At 43.1% G+C, this 24569-nt stretch overlaps 1 protein-coding gene across 1 annotated transcript; it reads left to right on the top strand.

The window, feature by feature from the left end:
• The first annotated feature begins 17632 nt into the window (after positions 1-17632).
• On the top strand, positions 17633-24547 carry GNPDA2 (glucosamine-6-phosphate deaminase 2). Its single transcript, XM_053403369.1, has 6 exons — positions 17633-17885; positions 20750-20851; positions 20997-21179; positions 21687-21871; positions 23051-23225; positions 23648-24547. The coding sequence occupies exons 1-6, from the start codon at positions 17762-17764 to the stop codon at positions 23707-23709; spliced, it is 831 nt and encodes a 276-aa protein (XP_053259344.1). The 5' UTR covers positions 17633-17761; the 3' UTR covers positions 23710-24547.
• Positions 24548-24569: the final 22 nt, after the last annotated feature.

Here is a 24569-nt window from a genome sequence, read left to right as displayed (position 1 = left end):
GGAGGCAAAGGCCCAGAAAAGTTAAATATGGAAACCAAATGGTTGAGATATTCTGATCTGTTATTGGAAGATAAAGAAGGATATAAATTAAAACCATTTGATGAAATCAAAGATAAAATAAATTGGTTACACTATTACCAGATCAACGAACGTTATAAATTAGATAAGAAAAATGGTTTTGCTTTGGAAAAAAGTAAGTTGGAAATGGAGTTGTTGTGACTGATTGCACCAACATCACCCTGCGGGAATTCTGTAAGGACCACTTCGACATAGTCACCTGCTTGAAAATGATCACCACGGCCTGGGACGGGATCAACCAGAGAAATTTGAATTGCGCATGGCGCAGCCTGTGGCCGGACTGTGTGGCACCAAGTGACTGATGCACCAGAGTCAACAGTGGTGCAGGGCATTGTTTCCTTGGGGAGGACCATGGGCCTGGAGGTCACAGAGGAGGACGTCAGCGAGCTGGTGGAGGAGCACAACCACGAGCTGACCACCCAGGAGCTGGTCGAACTGCAGGCAGAGGCTGCGCAGGAGCAGGCCTCGCTGGAAGAGGAGGAAGCAACTGAGGAACGGCTGTCCTCCAAAGAACTGAGGGACATTTGCATGAAGTGGAAGGATGTGCAGGCTTTTGCACAGCGGCACCACCCTGACAAGCACGTGGCACATGACCTTGCGAACACTTTTGATACAAGGGTCATGTCGCCTTTCAGGGAGGTGCTGAAAAGGTGGATGAAGCAGCAGACCATGGACAGGTTCTTCAGCAAGAAGCAAAGAGGGGAAGGGAACCTTCTTCGAGTGGTCCCCCAGACTCTTAGAAAATGTACTGTACACTTTGTTGATTTTCAAATGTTTTTCTGTCATGTTTAGAAACTTAATTTATTGTTCCTTCAACTGAGGGCCCTACTACACACCTCACCTACTTGGGCGTGGAACCTGATACAGTCGCCCAATCATCCCACTTACCCAGGGAAAAAATAGACGCCCTTCTGGAGACAATCGGCAAGACCATCACGTTAAAAAAGGTCACTCTTAGGCAGATACAATCCTTGTTAGGTCATTTTAATTTTGCCTGCAGAGTAGTTTCCCCAGAATGCCCCTTTTGCTCCTGCCTAGCCAGGCTTTCAGCCGGCCTCAAACATCCGCACCACAGGGTCAGACTTCCTAAGTCAGTTAAGTCAGATCTGGATTACATTTCTGAATCACTACAATGGAGTATCTTTATGGCAGGAAGTCCTTAACTTGTCCTCAGATTTCCAGGTTCAATCAGATGCGGCAGGGTCCCTGGGCTTTAGCTTGTTCTTTAAAGGATGGTGGTGCGCTCAGCAATGGCTAGCGGGTTGGCAGGGCAAGGCTATCACGCGGGAACTCACTTTTCTGAAGTTTTTTCCCATAGTCGTGGCAGTGCATATCTGGACGGAGGAGTTTCGGGATCGCCGGGTGTGCTTCAGAACTGATAACCAGGCAGTGGTTAACATACTGGCTAAGCAGTCATCTCGTTCTGAGAGGGTGTCATCCCTGCTACGGTTGTTTGTCCTCCGGTGCCTTGAGTATAACATTATTTTTTCGGCTAAATTTATACCAGGGGTTAATAACGATATAGCAGATGCCTTGTCTCGTTTCCAGATGCCTTGCTTCCGATTGTTAGCACCTGGAGCTCAACTGTTGCCCAAACCCTTTCCGGAGCACCTGTGGAACCTTGGAGACGCAGTCTTCAGAAGAAGTGTTTGGATCTGCAGCCACAGTATTGTTCATTGGGCCCACGTCCGGTCAGCAAGCCGCTACCTCACCCCTAATCTCGGGCTGCCATCTGGGGTGCGAGTTTTCTGGTTTTCAAAGCAAGGCATGCGTTGGGAGGAACTCATGCCATTGCTGAAAGGAAAAGTTGCCACATTTGGCCCCCCTGAAATCCTGGTCCTTCAACTGGGGGAGAATGACCTCGTCAGCAGAAGGAGTGTGGACTTGTTGTGGAGCATAAAAAAGACTTGGGTGAGCTTGCTGCTTTATGTCCCAAAACAACCGTGTTCTGGTCCTCGCTCCTAAAGAGAATAGTTTGGCGCGATGCGCAGAACATTATAGCCATTGAAAAATCCAGAAAACTCTTAAATCATGCGATAGCCCAAAAACTGCACTTTATGAATGGCCTAGTTATTTCTCATGATGGTATCTGAATAGGCGATCATGCCTTGTTCCGGGATGATGGGGTTCATCTTTCAGATTGGGGGAATGTTATTTGGTTAGGTAGCATCATCAGCAGAATTAGGGATTGGTTACAGCTGTGAGGTTATTGGCGGCGAGCCTCTTGGGCTCTGGTGGCGGTTAGGCATTGGAATGTGTTCATGGTGTGTGAAAGAGCTAGGTGTGGCCATCGCCTACCCCTTCAATTTTGACCCCTTTCGGGCTCACCCCCTCTCCAACTGGGTGGAGTCTATCTGTCGTGGTCCAATGCTTCTAAGCCAATACCTTTCACTTGCTGTGATCAATAAAGTTGTGGCCTTTTCTTGCCCATTAACCTTATATTCCGTGTCCACGTGTCTTCATTTCACAAAGCGGGGATTCGGTCCTCAAACCGCAAGATGTATATTAAGAAAACCGCAACTGGGAAGGAAGTCGAGGCGTGATTCTACGTAAAGTAAATAAGATGACACTAACATTGATTGTAAAGATTGTTTTATTTTGTTTTCTTGGAAAAAGTCAATAAAAAGCATTAAAAGAAAAATTAAACGACTTGCCGGGATATGGGGGTGCCCTTGAAAATGTACATGCCGATTTTGCACTCCTTAATTTGTGGGGAGTTAGCTGAGCTGATGGGCCATCTCCCTTTGTCCCAAGCAATGACTATGAGCGTTTTAAAAAATTGATTATGCAAAGGCATGGGCTTCATGCCGAAAATTATAGATGGGCCTTCGGAAGGGGGATAAGTCCAACCCCTCAGACAGTATTTCTGTGTCTTCTGCGAAAATGCCCCAGAACTTTGACTTGTGGCTTTCAGCTGAAGGAGTCCATACTTTAGAAGGACTTAAGCAACTGGTGTTAAAAGAACAGTTTATGCACCAATTGCCCCCTGAGATTGCGAGCTCTTTGGACCAGGCAACAGAACTCGCAGAATCCTTTAAGCTGAACCAGTCCCATTTGGCGAATAGGGGACAGACGGGCGGGAATAGACCGACGGCATCAGCTCCTGCTGGGAGGTCTGCTCCTCCCGCCAGAGACCAAAGTAAGGCCACTCCCATGCCTGCAAAAGACTCTTCTGTAGGGGAAGGGGAATGTTCTACAATTTCTCCTAGTTCAGGACTGTGTTTCTATTGTAAAAAGCCTGGCAATATAAAAGCCGCTTGCCCCCAATTAAGTGAAAAAAAGCCTCCAGTTCTAACTTCAACTCCTGCTGTGCGACCTGCGAACAGAGGAAGATTGGGAAACAGAACAGCAAAGTTCAGGAACTGGGGAAAACCAGTTGGCTCCAGCTAGATGGTAGGACAGGTGAGGGAGGGGCGAGTGGCCGGAGCATTACTACAGATGGTCTGCCCCGCCACTTAATGGATCCAATAGGCTTCCAGAGATTGGTAGATGTGTTATCCCAAGTTGATGGCCTTTCAGCTGATTCCCTGGTGGCCCGCTGGAATGTGGAGTTAACTAGGGCTATTGACTGGCTCCGAAGCGCCCTCTCCGATTGCATGGAGCCTGGACAGCTGCATGGTTTTCCCCGGAGCTGAGGGCAATGAAACAATTGTTGAGACGGCTAGAGCGCCGGTGGCGGAAAACTCATTCTGAATCAGACCGGACACGGGCTAGAGCTCAACGTCGAGCCTACCAAGTGGCAATGGCAACGGCGAAGAGGGCCTTCTTCACCGCCTCTATTGCATCTGCAGAAAACAGCAGCAGGAGACTCTTTCAGGTGGTTCAGTCTATCGGAACCACCTGCATCATTGGGGCCTAGTAGGGACCCCAAGATCTCCTGCAATGCTTTTGCAAAGTTTTTCCAGATTCAGAAGGAGGTAGAGTCCTGTCTAGTCTTGTTACATATGATCAATTCCAATCTGTTACCTCCGCGGATGTGGACAGGTTGCTTGGACGAGTGAAACCAACCACCTGTCTCCTTGATCCTTGCCCATCCTGGCTGATAAAAGTGAGCTGGGAAGGTCTAGGTAATGGGCTCTGTGGGGTGATGAATGCTTCTCTCTGTGAGGGAGCCTTCCCAGACCCGCTGAAAGAGGCGGTCATTAAACCGCTTCTTAAAAAAACATATTTAGACCTGGCCAATATGGCCAACTATCACCCAGTCTCAAATCTACCATTCTTGGGTAAGACGATTGAGCGGGTGGTTGCTGAACAACTCCAAGCACGCCTGGAGGATGCGGACCATTTGGATCCCTTCCAATCAGGATTCAGGCCTCACCATGGGACTGAAACTGCCTTGGTCACGCAGGTTGATGATCTCCAGCAGGCTAGGGACAAAGGTGAGAGCTGTTTCCTAGCTCTGCTGGATCTCTCAGCGGCCTTTGACACCATCGACCATTAACATCCTTCTGGACCGTCTAGAGGGGCTGGGAGCACTGCTATATGGTGGCTCCGCTCCTTTCTCCTGGGCCGTGTACAGAAAGTGGTGTTGGGGGTGGGTGTTCAGACCCCTGGGCTCTCACTTGTGGGGTGCCTCAGGGTTCCATCCTCTCCCCCATGCTTTTTAATATCTATATAAAGCCACTGGGAGAGATCATCAGGGGGTTTGGGCTGGGTGTCCATCAGTATGCAGATGACACCCAGGTCCTGTGTGAGTGCCTGAAGGCGGTTGGAGGATGGATGGAGGCTAACAGATTGAGGTTGAATCCTGACAAGACAGAAATACTGTTTTTGGGGGACAGGGCGGGTGGGTGTGGGGGATTCCCTGGTCCTGAATGGGGTAACTGTGCCCCTGAAGGACCAGGTGCGCAGCCTGGGAGTCATTTTGGACTCACAGCTGTCCATGGAGGCGCAGGTTAATTCTGTATCCAGGGCAGCTATCTACCAGCTCCATTTGATATGCAGGCTGAGACCCTACCTGCCTGCAGACTGTCTCGCCAGAGTGGTGCATGCTCTAGTTATCTCCTGCTTGGACTACTGCAATGCGCTCTACTTGGGGCTACCTTTGAAGGTGACCAGGAAACTGCAATTAATCCAGAATACGGCAGCTACACTGGTGCCTGGGAGTGGCCACCGGGATCATATAACACCGGTCCTGAGAGATCTGCATTGGCTCCCAGTACATTTTTGAGCACAATTCAAAGTGTTGGCGCTGACCTTTAAAGCCCTAAACGGCCTTGGTCCTATATACCTAAAGGAGCATCTCCACCCCTATCATTCAGCCTGGACACTGAGATCCAGCGCTGAGGGCCTTCTGGTGGTTCCCTCATTGCGAGAAGTGAGGTTACAGGTAACCTCACTGAGGGCCTTCTTGGTAGTGGCGCCCACCCTGTGGAACACCCTCCCTTCAGATGTGAAGGAAATACTAGGCGATAATTTTTTTAATAACTGGAAAAGAGATTTGGCCAAATTTGTGTGGTCAGGGGAAAAACCAAGAATAAAACACAAAGTAATGATAGACAAGAAGGAGAGAGGATTTGACCTCCCTGACATGGAGTTATATCATGATGCAGTGGGTCTGACCTGGCTAAAAGAATGGATCAAATTAGACGACTCGGATGTACTGGATTTAGAGAGAGTAGAGATGAGATTTGGATGGCATGCCTATCTAATAGATTGAAAAGTCAAAGTACATAAAGGCTTCCTAGGGCATATAGTCAGAAAGTCTATATATAAAATATGGGAGCAATATAAAAGACTCCTAGAACCGAAAACTCCTTGGTGGGCATCGCCGGCAGAAATTGTCATAGTGAAAAAATTAAATATGAACGAAAATTGGGCTACTTATAAACTTGTATTATAGGAAGAAAATGGAGAATTGGAATTAAAGGATGGTTCCAATATATTCAAATTAAGTATAGATTAGCAAAAGATAAAAAGTTAGGATTTGAAAAATATAAAAATTCGATAAATACTTGTATAATCTGATCTTAAGAGTGGGAAACAAAGGATGAATTGGTTAAAGCATCCATGATTAAATGGGTGCAAGATATTGGAAAAATATGTTTGAAAAATGGGGGAAATTGTGGAAAGAAGATACGAAATTCATTATGTGTTATATATTGAAAGAAAATTACCTCAAAATACAACATAGATGGTATTTAACACCTGAAAGAATAGCAAAAATAAAAATTGTAGCAATGTCTGCTGGCAATGCAACACTGGAAAAGGTACTATGATACATATATGGTGGAATTATTTAAACATCAAACAATTTTGAGAAATATATAACGAAATGAAAGAATGTTTAGGAAAACACTAGGTTTTCTATTGGGAATAGTACCAGGAAATCTAAAGGAAAAAGACAAGACAGCATATTTATAGGCAACAGTAGCCGCTAGGCTATTGATTGCGAAAAATTGGAAAAGTGGTATTAGAATAGAATGGCTTGCCAAATTATTGCAGTACTACAATATATCCAAAACAATGGGAGAAATTGGAAGGATCTCAAAAGAGAAAATAGACAGGGATTGGAAGGTGTTTAAAGGATACTTGCAAAACCATGTTGAAAAATCAGAACTCCTATTAGAATAAACAAGTTTCATTTTAAATACTGGAATACTAAATAAGATGGATAACAATGCGTAAGAGAAAAAGCATGAAATTAGGTTAAAGGTGTGTGAAAGAAAGTAATAGAAGTGGAAAGAAATTGCAATTGAGTAGATTGGAAGTCTTAACACAAAGGTGGGGTGAGGGGTAGTGGATGGTGATGGGAAAAGGAATTATCTGTGGGATTGAGTGTAGGTATGTTGGAACATTTTTAAGGATTGTATGAAATTTATGTTTGTATGTATATTTTCAATATGTGTGTATTAATGCTGAAATTATTTTAACAATAAAAACTCCCCCCCCCAAAAAAAAAATGACAGGGGAAAAAAAGATGTGAAGGAAATAAGCAGCTATCGTATCTTTAAAAGATCATCTTAAGGCAGCCCTGTTTAGGGAAGTTTTTAATATTTAATGCGGTATTGTTTTTAACACTGGACTGGAAGCCACTCAGAGTGGCTGGGGAAACTCAGCCAGATGGGCGGGGTATAAATAAATAAATAAATAATAATAATAATAATAATAATAATAATAATTACTAAGAAACCAGAGGCCTTTCTTCTTGGAATAATAGGTCTGGAATTGCCCAAAAAAGATGTTAGACTGTTTTTGTATGCCACAACTGCAGCTAGAATTTTGTTAGCTAAGAATTGGAAAACACAAGTCCCAACAGTGGAGAAATTGCGGATGAAGATGATGGAACTAGCCGACCTGACTGGAAGAGTCCGCGACTAGGAGTACCAGAAGGAATGGATGAAATTCAAAGACTATTTAGTTAAATATGCTAAGGTAACTTAATTGGAAAAACTTGCAAATACCAGACAGGCTTAGGATTTAAATAGGTGATGTTAGAGAATAAAATGTTTAAAGTTAAAATGAAAACAAAGAATGATGTTAAGTGATTAAGTTAATTTTATGAGAAATTTGGTTTCGGAAAACTGTTACAATGATATACACTGAAACTCAGCCAGGGGGATTAGAGGAAGTCACTTTACAATGTTACTAAAATTGGGTTAAGTACAGTTAAGATTTATGTTTGTTTGTTTAAAAATTCTGGAAAATCAATAAAATAAATTGGGGGGGGGGAGGAAATACAAGTCACCCAGGGTTGAGGAAACTTTTGAAAATTGGCTAAACAGCTTCTAAGTTTTTTCCTGCGTAGTAACTGCTGCTTGTCCGAAGAGAGCAATGCATTTAATTATTAATCACTCATGAAGACGGCCTATGCCATGGCTGGTGAGGCAGCGGCCATTCATTACGGTAAGACTTTCCGGAGAAACGCTGCACTGTTGCCGACTGCACGCTGGGATTGAGTGGACAATTTATTTGGCTTACAAACGTGGGCCCTCATATCGAAAAGAAACCTCTGGACCAGGGTAAATTCCTAAAATCAGACATAAAAAAGGATACACGCCGCAAGGTATGTTGGGAGTTTAACAAGGGATTATCCCAAAGGCAAAGTTGTAAGTACTTGCATGAGTCTGACAGGTGCCTGGGTAATCACCCAGTAGTGTCTTGTTAGAGGCAAACAGCCCTTTTGGGGAGGCAGGGGGTCACACCAGCAGAGTAGAAAGGGTGGGCAACCCCCCGCTCCAGGGGGTGCGAGTAGACAATAAATCTCTTTCACTGGCATTCTCACCCATCAAATCTTAATGCGCTAAAAGCCCTTCTTGACTTGCACCTCAATAAAAATAAATAAATCAGCAATCTACCTTAGGGAGGTTTTCTCCAAGGGTTTTAGAATCCCAGTGGCGTTCGCCCCCAATTCCGGGGATCACAGAATCAAAAATCATTAAGCGAAAGGCCTGATGTAGCAAAAAGGAAAATAGAAAAAGAAGTATTGGCAGGGCGGGTGGCTGGACCCTTCGCTAGTCCATCTATTCCAAATTTACACATATCTCCGCTGGGGATTGTGCCCAAAAAAGTGCCTGGGGAATTTCGTATGATTCACAACTTATCTTATCCCAAAGGGGGCTCAGTAAATGATGTCATCCCAGGCGAACTCTGCTCAGTAAAATACGCCTCATTTGATCATGCCATCAAACTTATTCGGTCTTTTGGAAAGAGGGCACTATTAAGCAAAATGCAACATTGAATCCGCATTTCGCCTCCTACAAATACATCCTGATGACTTCCGTTGGTTATATTTTAAGTTTGAGGGCTCCCATTACGTGGATAAAGCAATGCCAATGGGTTGCTCAGTCGCTCGCGCCGCCTTTGAAACTTTTAGCACCTTCTTGGATTGGGCCCTGCATTTTAAAACTGGTTTGTCTGGGGTGACCCATTATCTTGATCTTTTTTTATTAGCTGGACCCCCAAATAATAATTCATGCTCAACTCTGCTTAATGCTCTTGTCTCTCTTTCTGTGGAGTTAGGAGTTCCCCTGGCAGCGGAAGAAACCGAAGGTCTTGTCACGACTATGTCTTATCTGGGTATTGAGCTCAACACGGTCGCCCAGACATCGCATTTCCCTGAGGCCAAGCTGACAGCTCTTAAAGTGGCTGTTTCTCAACTGCTCATGCTCAAAAAAAGTAACACTCAGGCAAATTCAGTCCTTGTTAGGCCACTTGAACTTTGCCTGTCGGGTGGTAGCCCCGGGTCACCCTTTCTGCTCACAGTTGGTTAAGTTATCTGCAGGGTGCTGTTACCGCATCATAGGGTACGCCTTACAGAAGCAGTAAAATGAGATCTCAAGCTTTAGCTTGGCTTTCTAGAAAATTGTAACAGAGTATCTCTCTGGCAGGATACTTTAAGGCTTTCCACTCATTTTCAGGTTCAGTCGGATGCCGCAGGATCTTTGGGTTTTGGAGTGTTCTTCAGGGGTCGCTGGTGTTCCAAACAATGGTCAGCCAGTTGGCGGGATACTTCCATTACCCTGATGTTGGGAAAGATGGAGGGCACAAGGAGAAGGGGATGGCAGAGGACGAGATGGTTGGACAGTGTTCTTGAAGCTACCAGCATGAGTTTGACCAAACTGCGGGAAGCAGCGGAAGACAGGAGTGCCTGGCATGCTCTGGTCCAGGGGGTCATGAAGAGCCAGACACGACTAAATGACAACAAATTCTGCTAGAACTTGAGGACTGAAGCGGACCAAGGGTGTTCTGGTGTCAGAATAGATGAATGGATTTATTAGCAAGAATACTTATTGCGAAGTACTGGAAGACACAAGAGCTACCCACTCTGGAAGAATGGCAGATGAAGGTGATTGACTATATGGGCCTGGCAGAAATGACGAGCAGAATCCGAAACCAGGGAAGAGAAGCAGCGGAAGAAGAATGGAAAAAATTTAAGGACTATTTAAAGAAATATTACAAAATTAATGAAAGTTAGAATGATGTTGGACTAGAAAATAAACGGTTACTATTAGTAACGGTTAAGACAAGGAGAATAAGGAAGATTAAATTAAATTAAAATAAGGGAAGATTTGCTGAATAATTGATTAGAAATTGGAATACAGAAAAGGGAGGCATGAGGAAGTCGGAGAAGAAAGGTATAAGAAATTAAGATCTGAAATTGTACTTGTTTTTTGTTTTTGTTTGTTTGTGTATTTGTTGTGTTTACTGTACTGTAATGTTATGTTTTTGTGGTTATAAAAAATTCTTTAATAAAAATATTATATATATAAAAAAAGAAATATTAGGAGGCAGCCAGAAATGGCACAGATGGAGCTGATTGGGTGGGGGGTTTGTATACAGATTGAAGTGAACACAGAATAAAAAGCTATGCTGTGCGCCTACAGTTCAAGGCAAAATTAAACACCTGAGCAACAGCCAACTCTAAATGCCCACTGTCCTTTTAACAGCTGATCTTAACACAGGGGAACAAGCAGGAGTAAAGCTGCGGGGGGGGGACGGACCTATTTTTGTATTGCTTTGAACTCTTCACGGTTAAGTATTCACAAGTCAACCCACATTATTAAACTGCAAAAAGAATATACTGTTCATTAGTATTCAGGAAGTATCTTTAGAACTGCTTACAGTTTATTAGCGACTTATGAATTGTTTGCTCTGAACGTTGTTTGCTTTTATTCAGTCTTGCAGGCTTCATGATCCCCCGAGGCGATGAATGAAAGCTTTTGCTTTTGAATGAAGACAAATGAGTAACTGTAGTGCCGATGAACAGTGTGGTGTTGCAAATCATAGGTCACTATAGTTTAAACAAACTTATCAATAAGGATTATCACAAAACTATAGCAAGTCATGTTCTGCATTTCAAGCAAACAACTTAAGGAAGGAAATTATGGCTAATTTACATTCCCCATCAGTAGAAGTAGTACTCTCAGTGTTCAGAGTATGACATCTCCCTCCCTAGTGCCACCCTCTGTCCCCAACCAGAGATAAAGGAGCACAGCCATTTTTGGGCTATGCCCTGTGTCGCCACATCGGCGAGGTGGTGGTCCAGATGACAGCACTGTCATCCCTGAGGTAATAAATGCTCTTAGAAAAGCCAGTATAGTGGTTGTCTGGTATGGTGGCTCTGTTGATTAACATCCTCCCACTTTCAAGGCTAGCTTGTGGGTTTGTGTGGAAAGCTGTTAGCAATTCTGGAATAATAAGCTCAAAAACAAGTGTTTCTCATTAAAGTCTCAAAGCCAATATTGTTTATCCAAGGCCCGTAATGAGAATCGACTGATTCCTTTGGGGTAGGGGTAAGGGTGAACACCCAGTTAACACTCTTAAATCTGGGTTAGGACTGGTAAGACTGACGGAAGTTCATCATGGATGATCAGTGCCTGTTTAGACCCCATTTGGCATCTTGCTCTCCTGCTCATAAAATTATTTATGCGTTTTGTGTTAGGCAACCAGATGAAAGGTTTTTTTAAAAAGGTTTTTTAATTTTTTTATTTATTTTTTTACAAAAACTGACTTTGGACTGCGTTTCTGAACCTCCTGATTGTGACTGCACTTCATGTCCAACGAAGAATACCATGAATTTTCTTTCCATTTCAGTGAGATTGAGCTCCCATAGCAGAGGCATTTTTAAGTATGAACACTTGATTGGGTTGGATGGTTGCCTGTATTCTCAAGTCTAACTTGCCTACCCTGAAGGCTAACCCCAGGGCCTGCAACTTGACTTTTTGGCATGCTGCCCTGTTTGGTATTTAAATCCTAGAAAAGGTAAATCAAAGCCTGGTAAACGGATTGTGTGCCATCTTTTAACTGGATGGTGAATTTGGAAGGATTTCACGAACACATTGTCCCTCCTTGAGTTTGTACGCGAGGCAGTGATGAAATATCTAAAGGTGTTGAATGGTCTCTTTAAATTGGAAGGTTCATTATTGTTCCACAAGATGTGTATTTCTTTAAGGGCCAGAGCAAATAACGTGACCTAGTTTTATAGATGTGAAGCAATATAGCAGATGCTGTTAGGTTGTGGTGATTAAGCTGTTGGGTACAGTATATAAAGAGCAGCATCTAACTCTCTCAGTACCCTGGTGGATGGGTCATGCTTATTGATATATTACAATTAATGTAAAACTTTTTATTATTAAAACCTAGCTAAAGTTCTTTTGCGTTCCTTGTAATGTGTGGTCTCCCCAGCATGCCTTCTGCAGTACAGCAAGTCTGCAAGTAGCCAACAGAAGGTTGTACTGAGATTGCTTGTTGTTGCCAATTACATATATATGCACACATATACACGCCACCCATTTCCTCTACAGAGAATGGGTGGCTTTTAAGGCAAAAGGACTTATCAAACTGCACCAGCGCCTGCAATATATGCCATATTCTTATCGGTATGCCCATGGTGGCTAGTGTCCTGGTTTGCTGCCCAGCCCTGGCCATTGGTGCAGATCAAATATCTTACACGGCCATTGGAGGGCCATCGCCTGAGCAGACTGCATCACTCTGCCTAATGGCTGCGCCGGCCATGTATAGAAGTAACCGCTGTACCGCTTTTTCAACAGCCATGACTCAATAAACAAATAAATGCTTAAGTCAAGAAAGAACTTGGCATATCAAGTTGAATGTATGTAAATACACCAAAATCTTGAGGGATAATTTCCTGAAGAAATTCAATATTGTAGCTTAAACTAAGAAATGTAACATATGGACTTGAATGTTTATAAATATATCAAAACCATGAGAATTTACTAAAGAAGCCAGACTCTTCATGGGCGAAGCAGGTGACAAATGCAGCCACCCTCTCTTAACTCTTGTGCGTAACATCACCAACACTTCGTTTGATCAAACTTATTCTCGTTGAGATCTACAGGAGCCTGGCTAAAGGAACATTTAAAGACTATCTTCATTTTGGACACAATTTGAAAGAGTTTTCTGCTTGTGACTTCTGTAGTAGATCTTGTACATAGCTCTCTCAATTTTTGGATTATTAATTTAAGATTTAGAACGTAGAATGGGTTTTTAGTGTTTTGTGTGCCACTCATGTGCTGCTTACTTTATACTGGTCTACTGAGAATTGGCAGCATAGGTTCATTTCTTCAGAGCTTTTTCAACAGCAGCAAACCATTAAGCTATACACATCAGGACTTGCCCATTTCAGGAGATCAGGGCAAGCAGCATAGGCAGGGAGAACAAAGACTGCTGGTTACCTTAAGCCAATCATAATAAATTCCTACATTTGGCTTTTTGCACACTTGGTGTTCTTTTTCTACAAGTTGCTCAGCCATTCACAAGCCTTTTCTGCCATCTGGTGGCTAGTATATATGTGTCACACAATTTTAAATATTGTTTGTACATTTAAACAAGGCATCTGAACACTGGATGCCAACAGGTACACCCAATACCTGAACCTAAAACTTAATCCTATCGATCAATGAAATTTTAAGCCAAGAGAGGGAGCAAAAATTTTTAAATTATGTTTGCATGACCGCAATGTACATACAGAGCATTAATTCACCAATAATAATGAGGCATCTGGTGGCTGCACTTTTCTGAGGTCTACGGCAACTACAAAATCTGGGCTGCAGAAGCAAAAACATTACTTTTTAACCTTTGTCTTTTAATTCTCTATGGCCTTTTTGAGTAGGTGGGATGTTTTAAATATATATAGGACTTTGGGTCAAGTTGGCACCTGGAAAGAGGATATTCAGTCTGTTCAGCACTCTCAAGTGAACCTAAGATGACAGATGCATAAATCTCAAAGGTGTGACCACAGGGTGCGTCTGTTTGGGAGAAGGGGAAGGATAATCCTATACTGGTGGTCACCCAAGCTCAGTTGCACAAAGCCGCCTAAGACACCTAACGGACCCTAGTAAAACCTTCAAAGGAGTCAGGCAAGGGTGCCATTGGCCCCTCTACTATTTAATTTCTATCTAAATAACTTAGTATCTGCACTCAATGACTCAGAACTCCACCCGCCGAAGCTTGCAAATCGGCATATTTCGGTCCTGCTATATGCCGATGATGCGGTAATCCTATCTAGAACCCTCATTGGACTCAAAAGAGCACCAAGAAAGCTCGCAGCATACTGTGAATCTGAATGTCTCAAAAATCAACTATCAAAAGACCAAGATACTCGCTTTTGGGGAAAAACCAAAGCTTAGAAGCTGGGAACTCCAAGGCCATAAACTAGAACAAGTGACAAACTACAAGTATCTAGGAATGGTGGTACAGGCCTCAGGAACCAACAAACTACACATAAACTCCATCGGGAGTTCAGCAGAAAAAAACGCAAATTGTATTCTTAAATTCCGCAGCTCTAAAATTATACAAAGCCAAAACTTTGGCACAACTCCTGGATGGTTCCTTCCTCTGCTTTCTCATCCCTTGAGAGAGTTCAATCTAGACTTCTTAGAGCTCTCCTCCAAGTCCCTAGATGTGTCTCAAACGCATGGGTGAGATTGGAAACGGGGATGATGAGAGTGGAGGCTAGCATTTACTTAACATCAATCTACAAATTGCTGACATTGAATCTGTCCCGTCCCCCCGAGGGATAGCCCCACTGATCCTCTGTGACCAATTCCAGTCGGACTGCAGTTCTGAACACCCTCCAGAAACTGGGTTTTGCCCTCAAGCCCTTGTAAGTCTGGGGTTGGGCCAGGCAAAAGCCATGGTCAGGCAAAGAATATTAGATACCGAGAGACAACTGGACTACGCAAGGTTCCCAGACTACAAAATTGGAGAAATCGTGAGATATATAGCCGCACCGGCAGCATATCTCTTCTTTCTCATATCTAGAAATGCAAGAAGGGCCTTTACACTCGCCAGAAGCACAGCTCTTCCCTCGCCGGTCCTGGATGGAGCCTTTAGAAGGGTCCCGTATGCTCAGAGACTTTGCACCTGTCCACTGGGAGTGACAGGAAGCCCAGAACACTTGCTCTTTAAATGTCCCTTTTGCTTAGAGGCACGTAGTAAGTTCATTGATCCCCTACTGGTGTGGCTCGCCGACCTCCCGCCAAAGCAAAAAATTGACCTTTTGCTGTTAGGCAAAGATCAGAAGAAAACCTGGATGGTCGCCAGATTCTGTGTACAAATCTGTAGGGGCAAACCATCGTCCAACTCAAAATAGTCCGGCATGAAAATCCCCAAACTCGGTTCCATGGGTGACTGAGTCAACTCCCTGGGATAGTTTATTGTTGCACATTGTTTCTAAATTTATTGTTGTACATTGTTTTAATTGTCTGTTTTAACCATATTTGCACATCAGTTTCTAATGTTGTAAGTGTCCTCTATTTCAGAGGCTTCTACTCTGCAGCCTCTTATAGTTGTTTTAGCTGTGAGTCTTAGTTCTTACGCTTAGTTGTTTTAACTGCTTGTTTTTAGTTCTTATCTGTTTTAATTATCAGTTTTTATCCATCCATTATCCATGTTTAATCTTGTATTTTATTCAGATGTTTTATCCTATGCTTGTTTCTTTGTCCTTATTTGCTCTAACATTTATCAGTTAAAAAAAAAAATCCTAACTGCTATTTTATTTATATGTTGTTTTTTTATACTGGTCTGTGACCGTAATAAAGTTTATTCATTCATCAGTTGAACCATTTGCAATGGAACAAAGCTGACAAATACCCAGGCCAAGCCAAATTACAGATTTCTGTGCTTGGCGTGTATAGCCAAATCTCATTTACAGCCCAGGAGTTTAATTGGCCATGTGGACATTGACTTGGGAAAGGAGGGGGGATTCATTCAATTGCTGACAATAATTCCACATGAAAATCTTTCTTGTATTTGGTTCCCAGACCCAGAGTTTTTGAAAACAAACCTCGTAAGACTTGACAACAGATTCTTTAAATTCTACCGCTCCCAGGATGAAGGACACAATGAAGTCCCTTTCCCTAATGCCCCTAAAAGGTATTTGAAAGATCCCTCAAATAAAAATATTTTTCAGCTGCAACTCACAGGAACACACTTCTGGCACCTCTCAGGTGGGTGCCATTGCCATTATAGGATAACGAGGGAGGAATTTGTGAATTCCGGCGCCTCTTTCTAGAAAAATAGCAATGGTTACTCTAGCTATCTTTTTCAGCCAATGGTATCAGAGGCACAATTTGGATTCCATAAAACTAGAAACACTATTAACTATGTCCTTTGCAATTTAATTAAAACTACACAAAGACTCTCCAAGAATCTTTCACAGCTTTCATAAATCTGATTTCAGCCTTCAACTCAGTAAGTATAAATAGCAGAGCTTGTCACACAGGCAGAAGCCCATACAAATCTTGATCTAAGATACTATGGTTAATTTTAGAACTCCATCAAAATCTTGTCTACGTAAGATTGAGTTTAACAGGATATATTCTGCCCCCTCTTATTTGTTAATGTAGTGCTAAGTACTAGTTGTAAGTCAAGGATTTAGTTATTCCATTGCCATTTGTATCTGTCCCAAAAATTCTTATTTTGTGCCTCTATAATGGATGCCCAATTTAAGTCATGGTGATTAATCTATTAGCTTACAAATAAGTTTGTCTTATCAAATTACTTTTTCCAGTGACAGCAGAGAAAGGCAAACAATATCCCAAAAAAACTTTTTCTTTTAACTGTACTTTGCTTTGAATGTATGCTCTCAGCTGCTATGCGCACAGCTCACTGTAGGAAAGTAGCATGCAAATAAATTCAATTAACATTGAGAAATCTTCATTTATTGGCCTACCAGCAAAAAAATAATTAGGTACTGCATTTTCACCCCTTTCCCTAAAGCAACCTAGGTTCTTTACAAGATCCTGTCATGCAGCCCCCTGAACTTTAAAATGCTGTTTCCTTCAGCTCAAGTTTGAGTATCCTATTTATTTTTGAGACTATATTGCAAGCTGCTTGCATCATTAGGAAAACCCCCAAGCATTCACAGAATTTTTTTGCAGCAAGGGCGCTGTGTGCGCGCGCACACATAAGGCAATACAACTAAATACGTAACTAGCTGCAGAGAACAAGTCTTCAGCATATTTCCAGCATTTTGTGATTGCATCAGTGTTGAAGCCCGAGTAGCTATGTAGTTTTAAGTTCAAAGTCTGCCCTTCTCCCAATAAACTACGCCAAAATACTACTGGGCTAACCTAACACCCCCACATACACCAAAGCAAAGTAAGGAATAGATAACTTTGCAGGGTTGGCATAATATAGCCCACTCGCCAAGTTAATTCCCCACCTACCCTTGCAATACATGTAAAACAATCCAATTTTATCTGCATTGGCAGAGTATTCTTCCCTCGTTTAACAAACAATGGGGGGGGTAAGGAAGGTTTAATTTCCCACCCCTAGCACTGCCTCAGGTTGCATTTTTCTTTTCTCCCTGCACTGTTTGTAAACTCGTCTAAAAAGCCTCCCCCCTTTCAAAGCAGCGTTTGAAACGCTCCTCTCCCTGCCCCTGCCCCCTCTAAATACGCCGAAGCTCAAACTCCGCGCCCCACACGCGAGTAACACGACGAGCTTCGGCTGGCAGGTATTTATAGCCGAACTTGCGCACGCGCGCTGCCTTCTCCGAGCCCCTCGGGAAGAGGGCCGCGCCCCTTTCCCATAACCGCGGAACTTGCCGAAGCAGCAGCGACGGCGGCCGAAAGGGGCGGGGCTCGCGCCGGGCGCCGGAAGTCCGCCCTCTTCCATAGGCCGGGTAGTGAGTCGCTGCTGCTGCTGCTGCTGTTTTGTTTTGCTCGCCTTGGCCGCCGCTGCTTCTCCGCTGCATCTTCCAGGAAGGAGGAGGAGGATGAGGCTGGTGATCCTTGACAACTACGACCTGGCCAGCGAGTGGGCTGCGAAGTATATCTGCAACCGCATCATCCAGTACCAACCGAGCCAGAGCAGGTATTTCACTCTGGGCTTGCCAACAGGTAAATGAATGCAATTGCTTGGCATTTATCTATTAAAAATTGCGGGGGGGGGGTTGTGTGTTTTTTTTGCCTCTCTCTCACACACACATCAGGAGCTCTCTGAATTAAAATCCAGCACTAGAGACATAACAGGGTGCCCTGAGTGAGGAGGACAAAATTGGACGCACACACCCAACTTTGAGTTGCCACCTCTATAAATATAGATATTATTATTATTATTTTATTTTGTGGCTCCTTGGCTCAGCGCCCTGTGCAGGGGAACTGCCCTAAATCCAGCGCTCCTAGCACAATGTCAGAGAATGAAAACCAATACTGTGCAAGCAATTAAAGTTGTAAGAAAAGCAGATTCCAGCTAAACGACAGGAATAATTTTCTGGCAGCTGAACGTGCTGCCTCTGGAAGTGATGGACTTCTGGGAGGTTTTTAAGCAGAGGTTGGATGGTCATCTGTCATGGATGCTTCAGTTTCCTCTATTGCAGGGGTTGGGCTCATAGCTGTCAACTTTTCCCTTTTCTTGCGAGGAATCCTATTCGGAATAAGGGAATGTCCCTTAAAAAAAGGGAAAAGTTGACAGCTATGGTTGGGCTAGATGACCTTCAGGATGCCTTCCAACTCTACAAGTGGGCACCGAACATGACCCTGCGCTGCGCAGGAAGCCACTGTTCATCCTTCAACTGCCTGTGTATTGTTGTGGGATAATTTCCTTCCGGCCAGGCTTGTGAGTTCCTCCCTCATCCTGCTATCTATTCTCAACCATGTGACATTCACTTCCCCTATTTGTTTAACGCAGTTAAAGTGGGTCCACAGATACACACATATCCCAGTAAGCCCAATAGTCTCAGGAGGGGCTGTAAAGGAAAGAACATAGGATGTTTTTCTTTTCCAACTTCTCCAAACCACCCCCCTCCCCAGGATCCAGATGCATTTTTCCAAAGGAAAATGGCAGGTTCACATAAACACATGTACTGCAAAATGCCTGCTCCCAGAGTAGCCTAATGGAAATGGCTTCTGGAGTTTCTTTACACATTCATGTGGCAAGAAAGTAGCACATTTTAAAAGTTTCAACAAGGTCCTGACCAGGTTTACTCGGAGGCAGCTACTGCACGGTTCAGTGGGGCTTGCTTCTGTGTAAGGGTTACTTCATATGTTGATTTCTTTCTCTTCCTGCTCTCCAGAGTGAGTCTGTTATGGAAAGAAGGGTGAGGGGGGCTAGTGACTGCCGAAAAAGATGGCTAGAAGCCTTGAACTTTGTGTAGCGACAACGGGTCCCTGGCTTTTGAAGGCGGGAGTAAGAATGGTAGGAGCACCTTCAAACGACTTGGGCTTCTAAAGAAAGGTTTCTTTTCTGGATGCATTACATGCAGAGGAGCAAGTTCTATCTCTGTGGAGTCTCCAGAGCAAGTCAGCTTTGAGAATCACCTGTGCCTAGGTGTTTTTTGTGGGGACCAGGTGGTTTGCAATCCGGTATGTGTACTGACTAGCTTCTAAAAAAATATGCATAGAATAAAGGTAAAGGGACCCCTGACCATTAGGTCCAGTCGTGGCCGACTCTGGGGTTGCGGCGCTCATCTCGTTTTATTGGCCAAGGGAGCCGGCGTACAGCTTCCGGGTCATGTGGCCAGCATGACTAATCCGCTTCTGACGAACCAGAGCAGCGCACGGAAACGCCATTTACCTTCCCGCCGGAGCGGTACCTATTTATCTACTTGCACTTGGACATGCTTTCGAACTGCATAGAATAAAAACCTAATAAAAGCCCTTCTGCGTCAGATCAGGGGCATGTCTAGTCTGGCAGCCTGCTTACCAACCAGAGATGTCTTTCGGAAACCCGAGTCATGTGGCCTCTGATCTTGGAGGTAGTGTATCTCTATAATAACCAGTAGACAGCTGTTACTGTAAAAGTAGCCGTGATTACTTTTAGAGCAATTATTGAGTTGGGATAGTATCTTCCAACTGCTCCTGTTTTATCAAGGACGATCCCTAAATCACTCTTTCTCTTTTGCTTTTGGGTAGGTATATGTGATACCATTTTTAAAAATTTTCAGATGTATTTCAAAAAGCATTGAGGTCCAGTTACTCACACACTGTATTTCAAAACAAACAAACAAAAATCCTTCCAATAGCACCTTAGAGACCAACTAAGTTTGTTATTGGTATGAGCTTTCATGTGCATGCACACTTCTTCCGCTATTGCATGACAGTCCTACACCTAGCTTGGCAACTTGTCCAGTCCTGTGGCCAGCAAGTTGCTGCAACAAGTATTTATCTTCCTGCTTCTCTGGGTTACTGCTGTAGGTTGACGGTTCGAATACCTGCAACGGGGTGAGCTCCCATTGCTCTGTCCCAGCTCCTGCCAACCTAGCAGTTCAAAAGCATGCCAGTGCAAGTAGATAAAAAGGTACTGCTGTGGCGGGAAGGTGAACGGCATTTCTGTGCGCTCTGGTTTCCGTCATCGTGTTCCGCTGCACCAGAAGCGGTTTAGTCATGCTGGCCACGTGACCCGGAAAGCTGTCTATGGAAAAACACCGGCTCCCTTGGCCTGAAAGCAAGATGAGCGCCACAACCCTATAGGCGCCTTTGACTGAACTTAACCGTCCAGGGGTCTTTTACCTTTTTTACCTTACTAGTAATAAAAGGTAGATGTTAAGAGAGAAACATAGTGTAAGAATAAAGTAAACACATGTCCTATTTCCATTTGTGAAATACTGGAAGGTATAAATTGAGGTTTTGCCACACGTATACTCGACAACCCTTCAAACCTAGATTTAGAGATCAACTAGATTTGTGATTATTTTGCAATTTGTGACTACAGTGAAGGTATTTTTTTCAGAGTGCATGAAATAATGAGAACTTGCTTCTTGCAGGAAGTACACCTCTGGGATGTTACAAAAAATTGATAGAATATCACAAAAGAGGAGACCTTTCTTTCAAGTATGTGAAGACATTCAATATGGATGAATATGTGGGTAGGTTTGTCTTCAATGTTTTTTGCAAAATAGGGTGGGACTGGGTGGTTTACATGTATGCCATGTAAACCTAGAAAAATTGTTTGCAGTCCAGTAATTGGATAACTAATGTAAATTAGCACTTGTGTTGAATCTTTTGTTCCAGGGCTTCCCAGAAGTCACCCAGAAAGCTACCATTCTTACATGTGGAACAATTTTTTCAAGCATATTGATATAGATCCAAATAACGCTCATATTCTCGATGGAAATGCTGCCGATCTAAAGGCAGAGTGTGATGCGTTTGAAAAAAAGATAGAGGAAGCTGGCGGAATAGATTTATTTGTTGGAGGTAATATATAAATATATATTATTCAACAGTGGTGGCAAAAAATGAGTTTTTCAGTGAGTGCTCAAATCAGTAATGCATAATTACCAGACAAAATTCTGTATGCAGGTCTACTCTGAAAAATTCCATTGAGTTCAATAAGATTTACTCTCAGGCAAGTGGGGGGGATTGCAACCTAATAAAAGTATCTGGGTGGAACAAAAATAGTTGGAATGGTTTATTAAACATAGTGGGAGTAGCCTGTAAGCTTGGCTCATAATAAACACCATCTGTTTATATTACATATGCACTCAGTTCTGTGCTGCGGAGTTGTTCAACTTGCAGTTTGGAGCGCATCTTATGAACTAAACTACCAAGATAAAGATATGCTTTGTGTTGTTCTGATGCTCTCAAAAGCAAACTATCAACTATAGCTTAGAATGAATGCCACCAATCTACTGCTGCATAAAGTTATTTAGTATTACCAGACATTCCCATCTACATTGTCTTCCTTGTGTGTGCTCTTTCAAGGCATTGGTCCAGATGGTCACATAGCTTTCAATGAACCAGGCTCAAGTTTGGTATCAAGAACGAGATTGAAGACGCTAGCAATGGACACCATTCTGGCAAATGCAAAATACTTTGATGGAGATTTGGCTAAAGTTCCTACTATGGCGTTAACAGTTGGCGTGGGAACTGTGATGGATGCTAGAGAAGTAAGAATATTTTTCTATCTCTTCTGGATATTTTTGTAGTGTGCTGCTTTCAGACAAGAAGTGTATCTGTGAAGCATAGCAGGTCCATTTCATTGCAAAACAATGGAATTGCAAAGTGAATCATTGCTACAAACATTCTGTGCTAATAATGCATGTTTATTTATTTTGTGCGGTGTAACTGATGATGTTGGTAAACAATTTTTTCCTCCCAAGTTGGACAAGGGGCTAGAGGTGTAATTTTATTCCCAATCCATTAGTATCCTTCTTACTGTCAATTAACATCCTGATTGAACTGAATAAAATAAAACTCTCTAGATTTGGCTTCCTCTTGAGCCGATAATGCATGTAATCTCAGTAAAATAGATGCTGCTGTTTCACACTGGTCCCGCTAGCTAAGGATGATGGGAGTTGTAGTCCAACAACAGCTGGAGACCCAAGTTTGAGAAACACTATGATTGTAGAGGACAAAATATTTTTCTCTCTCCAATTACAGTGCATACTTTAGGTGGACTACTTTATTTGAATGGGGACACTCCATCTCAATCCCATCAAGTTTATGTTCTCTACTGCCTGTACAAGGTCGACTTTGGCAGTGTCTTCTTACAGAAGCATAACACAGTGTCAGTAGGAAATGTGTGCTTAATATCTGCCATCTTCTTTCTTCTTCTTTGGCGATCACTTGTAGCCGAGTAAGATTGTCTTCCATAAACACGGATTTTAACAATGTGTAAGTGACTGTGGAGGCCAATTCTGTACCCACGTCCTTCCACAGTGGGGACATTGGTTCCCAGACGGGATTTGATCACAGTGTGGATTTGCCAAGCGTGCCTTCCTCTTAGCATGTTTCTCCCTTTTGTCCTGAGTTTGAGTGTCTTCAAAGCCCATGACACCTTTGGTAAAGGCTGTTGTCCAATTGGAGCACTCGCAGGCCAGTGTTTCCCAATTGTTGGTGTTTATACTACTTTTTTTTAGATTTGCCTTGAGACAGTCTTTAAACCTCTTTTGTTGACCACCACATTACGCTTTCCATTTTTAAGTTTGGAATAGAATAGTTGCTTTGGAAGATGATAATCAGGCATCCGCACAATGTGACCAGTCCAACGAAGGTGATGTTGTCATCTGCCATAACAACTGTCTGCAGATCTTCCTTAGCATAATGATGGTGCTTTTTTCTTCCAGGTGATGATTCTAATCACTGGCGCGCACAAAGCTTTTGCCTTGTACAAGGCAATTGAGGAGGGGGTCAATCACATGTGGACAGTTTCTGCTTTTCAGCAACATCCTCACACTATCTTTGTATGCGATGAAGACGCCACCTTAGAACTAAGAGTTAAAACGGTCAAGTATTTTAAAGGTGAGCTGCATTTGTACACCAGGCTTCTGCCAGAGTAGTCTCCCGTTCCCAAGTTATTTTAAGGAATAATGGTTTACTTATTTTTTTAATACACACACACAGCAATTTATTCCTTGATGGGGTGTTTAGAGGTACAATGGGCCAGTGCGTCTGGCAGTTAGCCAGGTTGGTAGTTTGAGCTCACCCTTCCAGCTTTACAATTGCATGATTCTTGAACCTTGAAGTGCAAATTTACCTATTAGTACTGCAGAATTTCCTTGGTATTGTCTTTACTGCTATTATTCCCTTCCCTGACAATTGGCCCTGGTGACTAGCAATAAATAGGAGCTGGATTCCACAGCCTGTTGATAGAGAGGATAAGAAAAGACAGAACGAGTTTATCTACACTGAAGTGTTGCTAACGTCGATTCTCTTTTCTCAAGGTTTAATGCATGTGCACAACAAACTCGTGGACCCACTTTACAGTATGAAAGAGCAAAACTGAGGGAGAAATCAAAGTTGGACTCATCTGGCTGATCCTGGCAGTGGTTTTAGGTAGCAGATGAATGTACTGCTATGCAATATGCTGGAATACTGGCTAAAATGGAGAATCTAAAGAACTGTGGGGTTTTGTCTTTGTTCGAAAGGTCCAAATGTGCAAACATACATTCCTCTTAGCACTGTTACAAGCACTGTTCTCTGCTTTCTTGTCCAGATCTTTTTTGCCTATTACACGCTACCTGTATGCTACTGGAAGCCAATGGAAGAGTAGTCCAGACTTTAAAGGTAGCTCTAGACAAGCTGTTTGCAGGAGGAGAGCTCTGTGTAAATTCAAGTATATATAAAAGTTCTTTTTGTCACGGGCTGTGTAATTTCAACCTACAAACTGGTAATTGCGCACTTTACTTTGAGAGACTTGCACATAACTGTCAGACCTAAACCTCAGCAGCTGCGTGCCTTAAAATCTACACCTGGGAATCCGCATGGGGCACAGAAATAAGGTGAAAGACTTTTCATCCCTAAGCTGCTGGCCATGTTTTGTTGAATTCTGGAGGTGTAGCCAGTATTGGCCTTTTGCAGCAAAAACAGCAAGGAAATTATTTGGCACCTTGAATATGAACTTGGACAGTCATGGGGTGTGTGTATGTATATCTTTGTCTTTCTGCTATAACACTCAGTTTCATTAAACGAAGCTAGATTTTTGAAGGTTAGCTGCCCTTCCTGCAAGGCGGAAGAAAACTGAATTATACACATCTCGAAGTATTACCTCCTTGTTGTTAACTTTCCATAAGAATGCCACACTCTTGTAATTCTAGCTTAAGTAAAGCCTAACATAGCTATTATACTGTCTAAAATTCAATGGAT

Source organism: Podarcis raffonei, chromosome 9 (assembly GCF_027172205.1).
Source record: "Podarcis raffonei isolate rPodRaf1 chromosome 9, rPodRaf1.pri, whole genome shotgun sequence".
In the NCBI taxonomy this organism is placed as follows: domain Eukaryota; kingdom Metazoa; phylum Chordata; class Lepidosauria; order Squamata; family Lacertidae; genus Podarcis; species Podarcis raffonei.
Note: the sequence above shows the minus strand (reverse complement) of the source record. Positions and strands in the feature narration are given on the sequence as shown.

What these genes read in the sequence shown, in the direction of transcription:
- GNPDA2 (XM_053403369.1), top strand. Translation starts at nt 17,762, where the DNA reads ATGAGGCTGGTGATCCTTGACAACTACGACCTGGCCAGCGAGTGGGCT. An exon ending in CAATATGGATGAATATGTGG is followed by an intron (nt 20,852 to 20,996) that starts GTAGGTTTGTCT and finishes CTTTTGTTCCAG; the next exon opens with GGCTTCCCAGAAGTCACCCA. An exon ending in AATAGATTTATTTGTTGGAG is followed by an intron (nt 21,180 to 21,686) that starts GTAATATATAAA and finishes TGCTCTTTCAAG; the next exon opens with GCATTGGTCCAGATGGTCAC.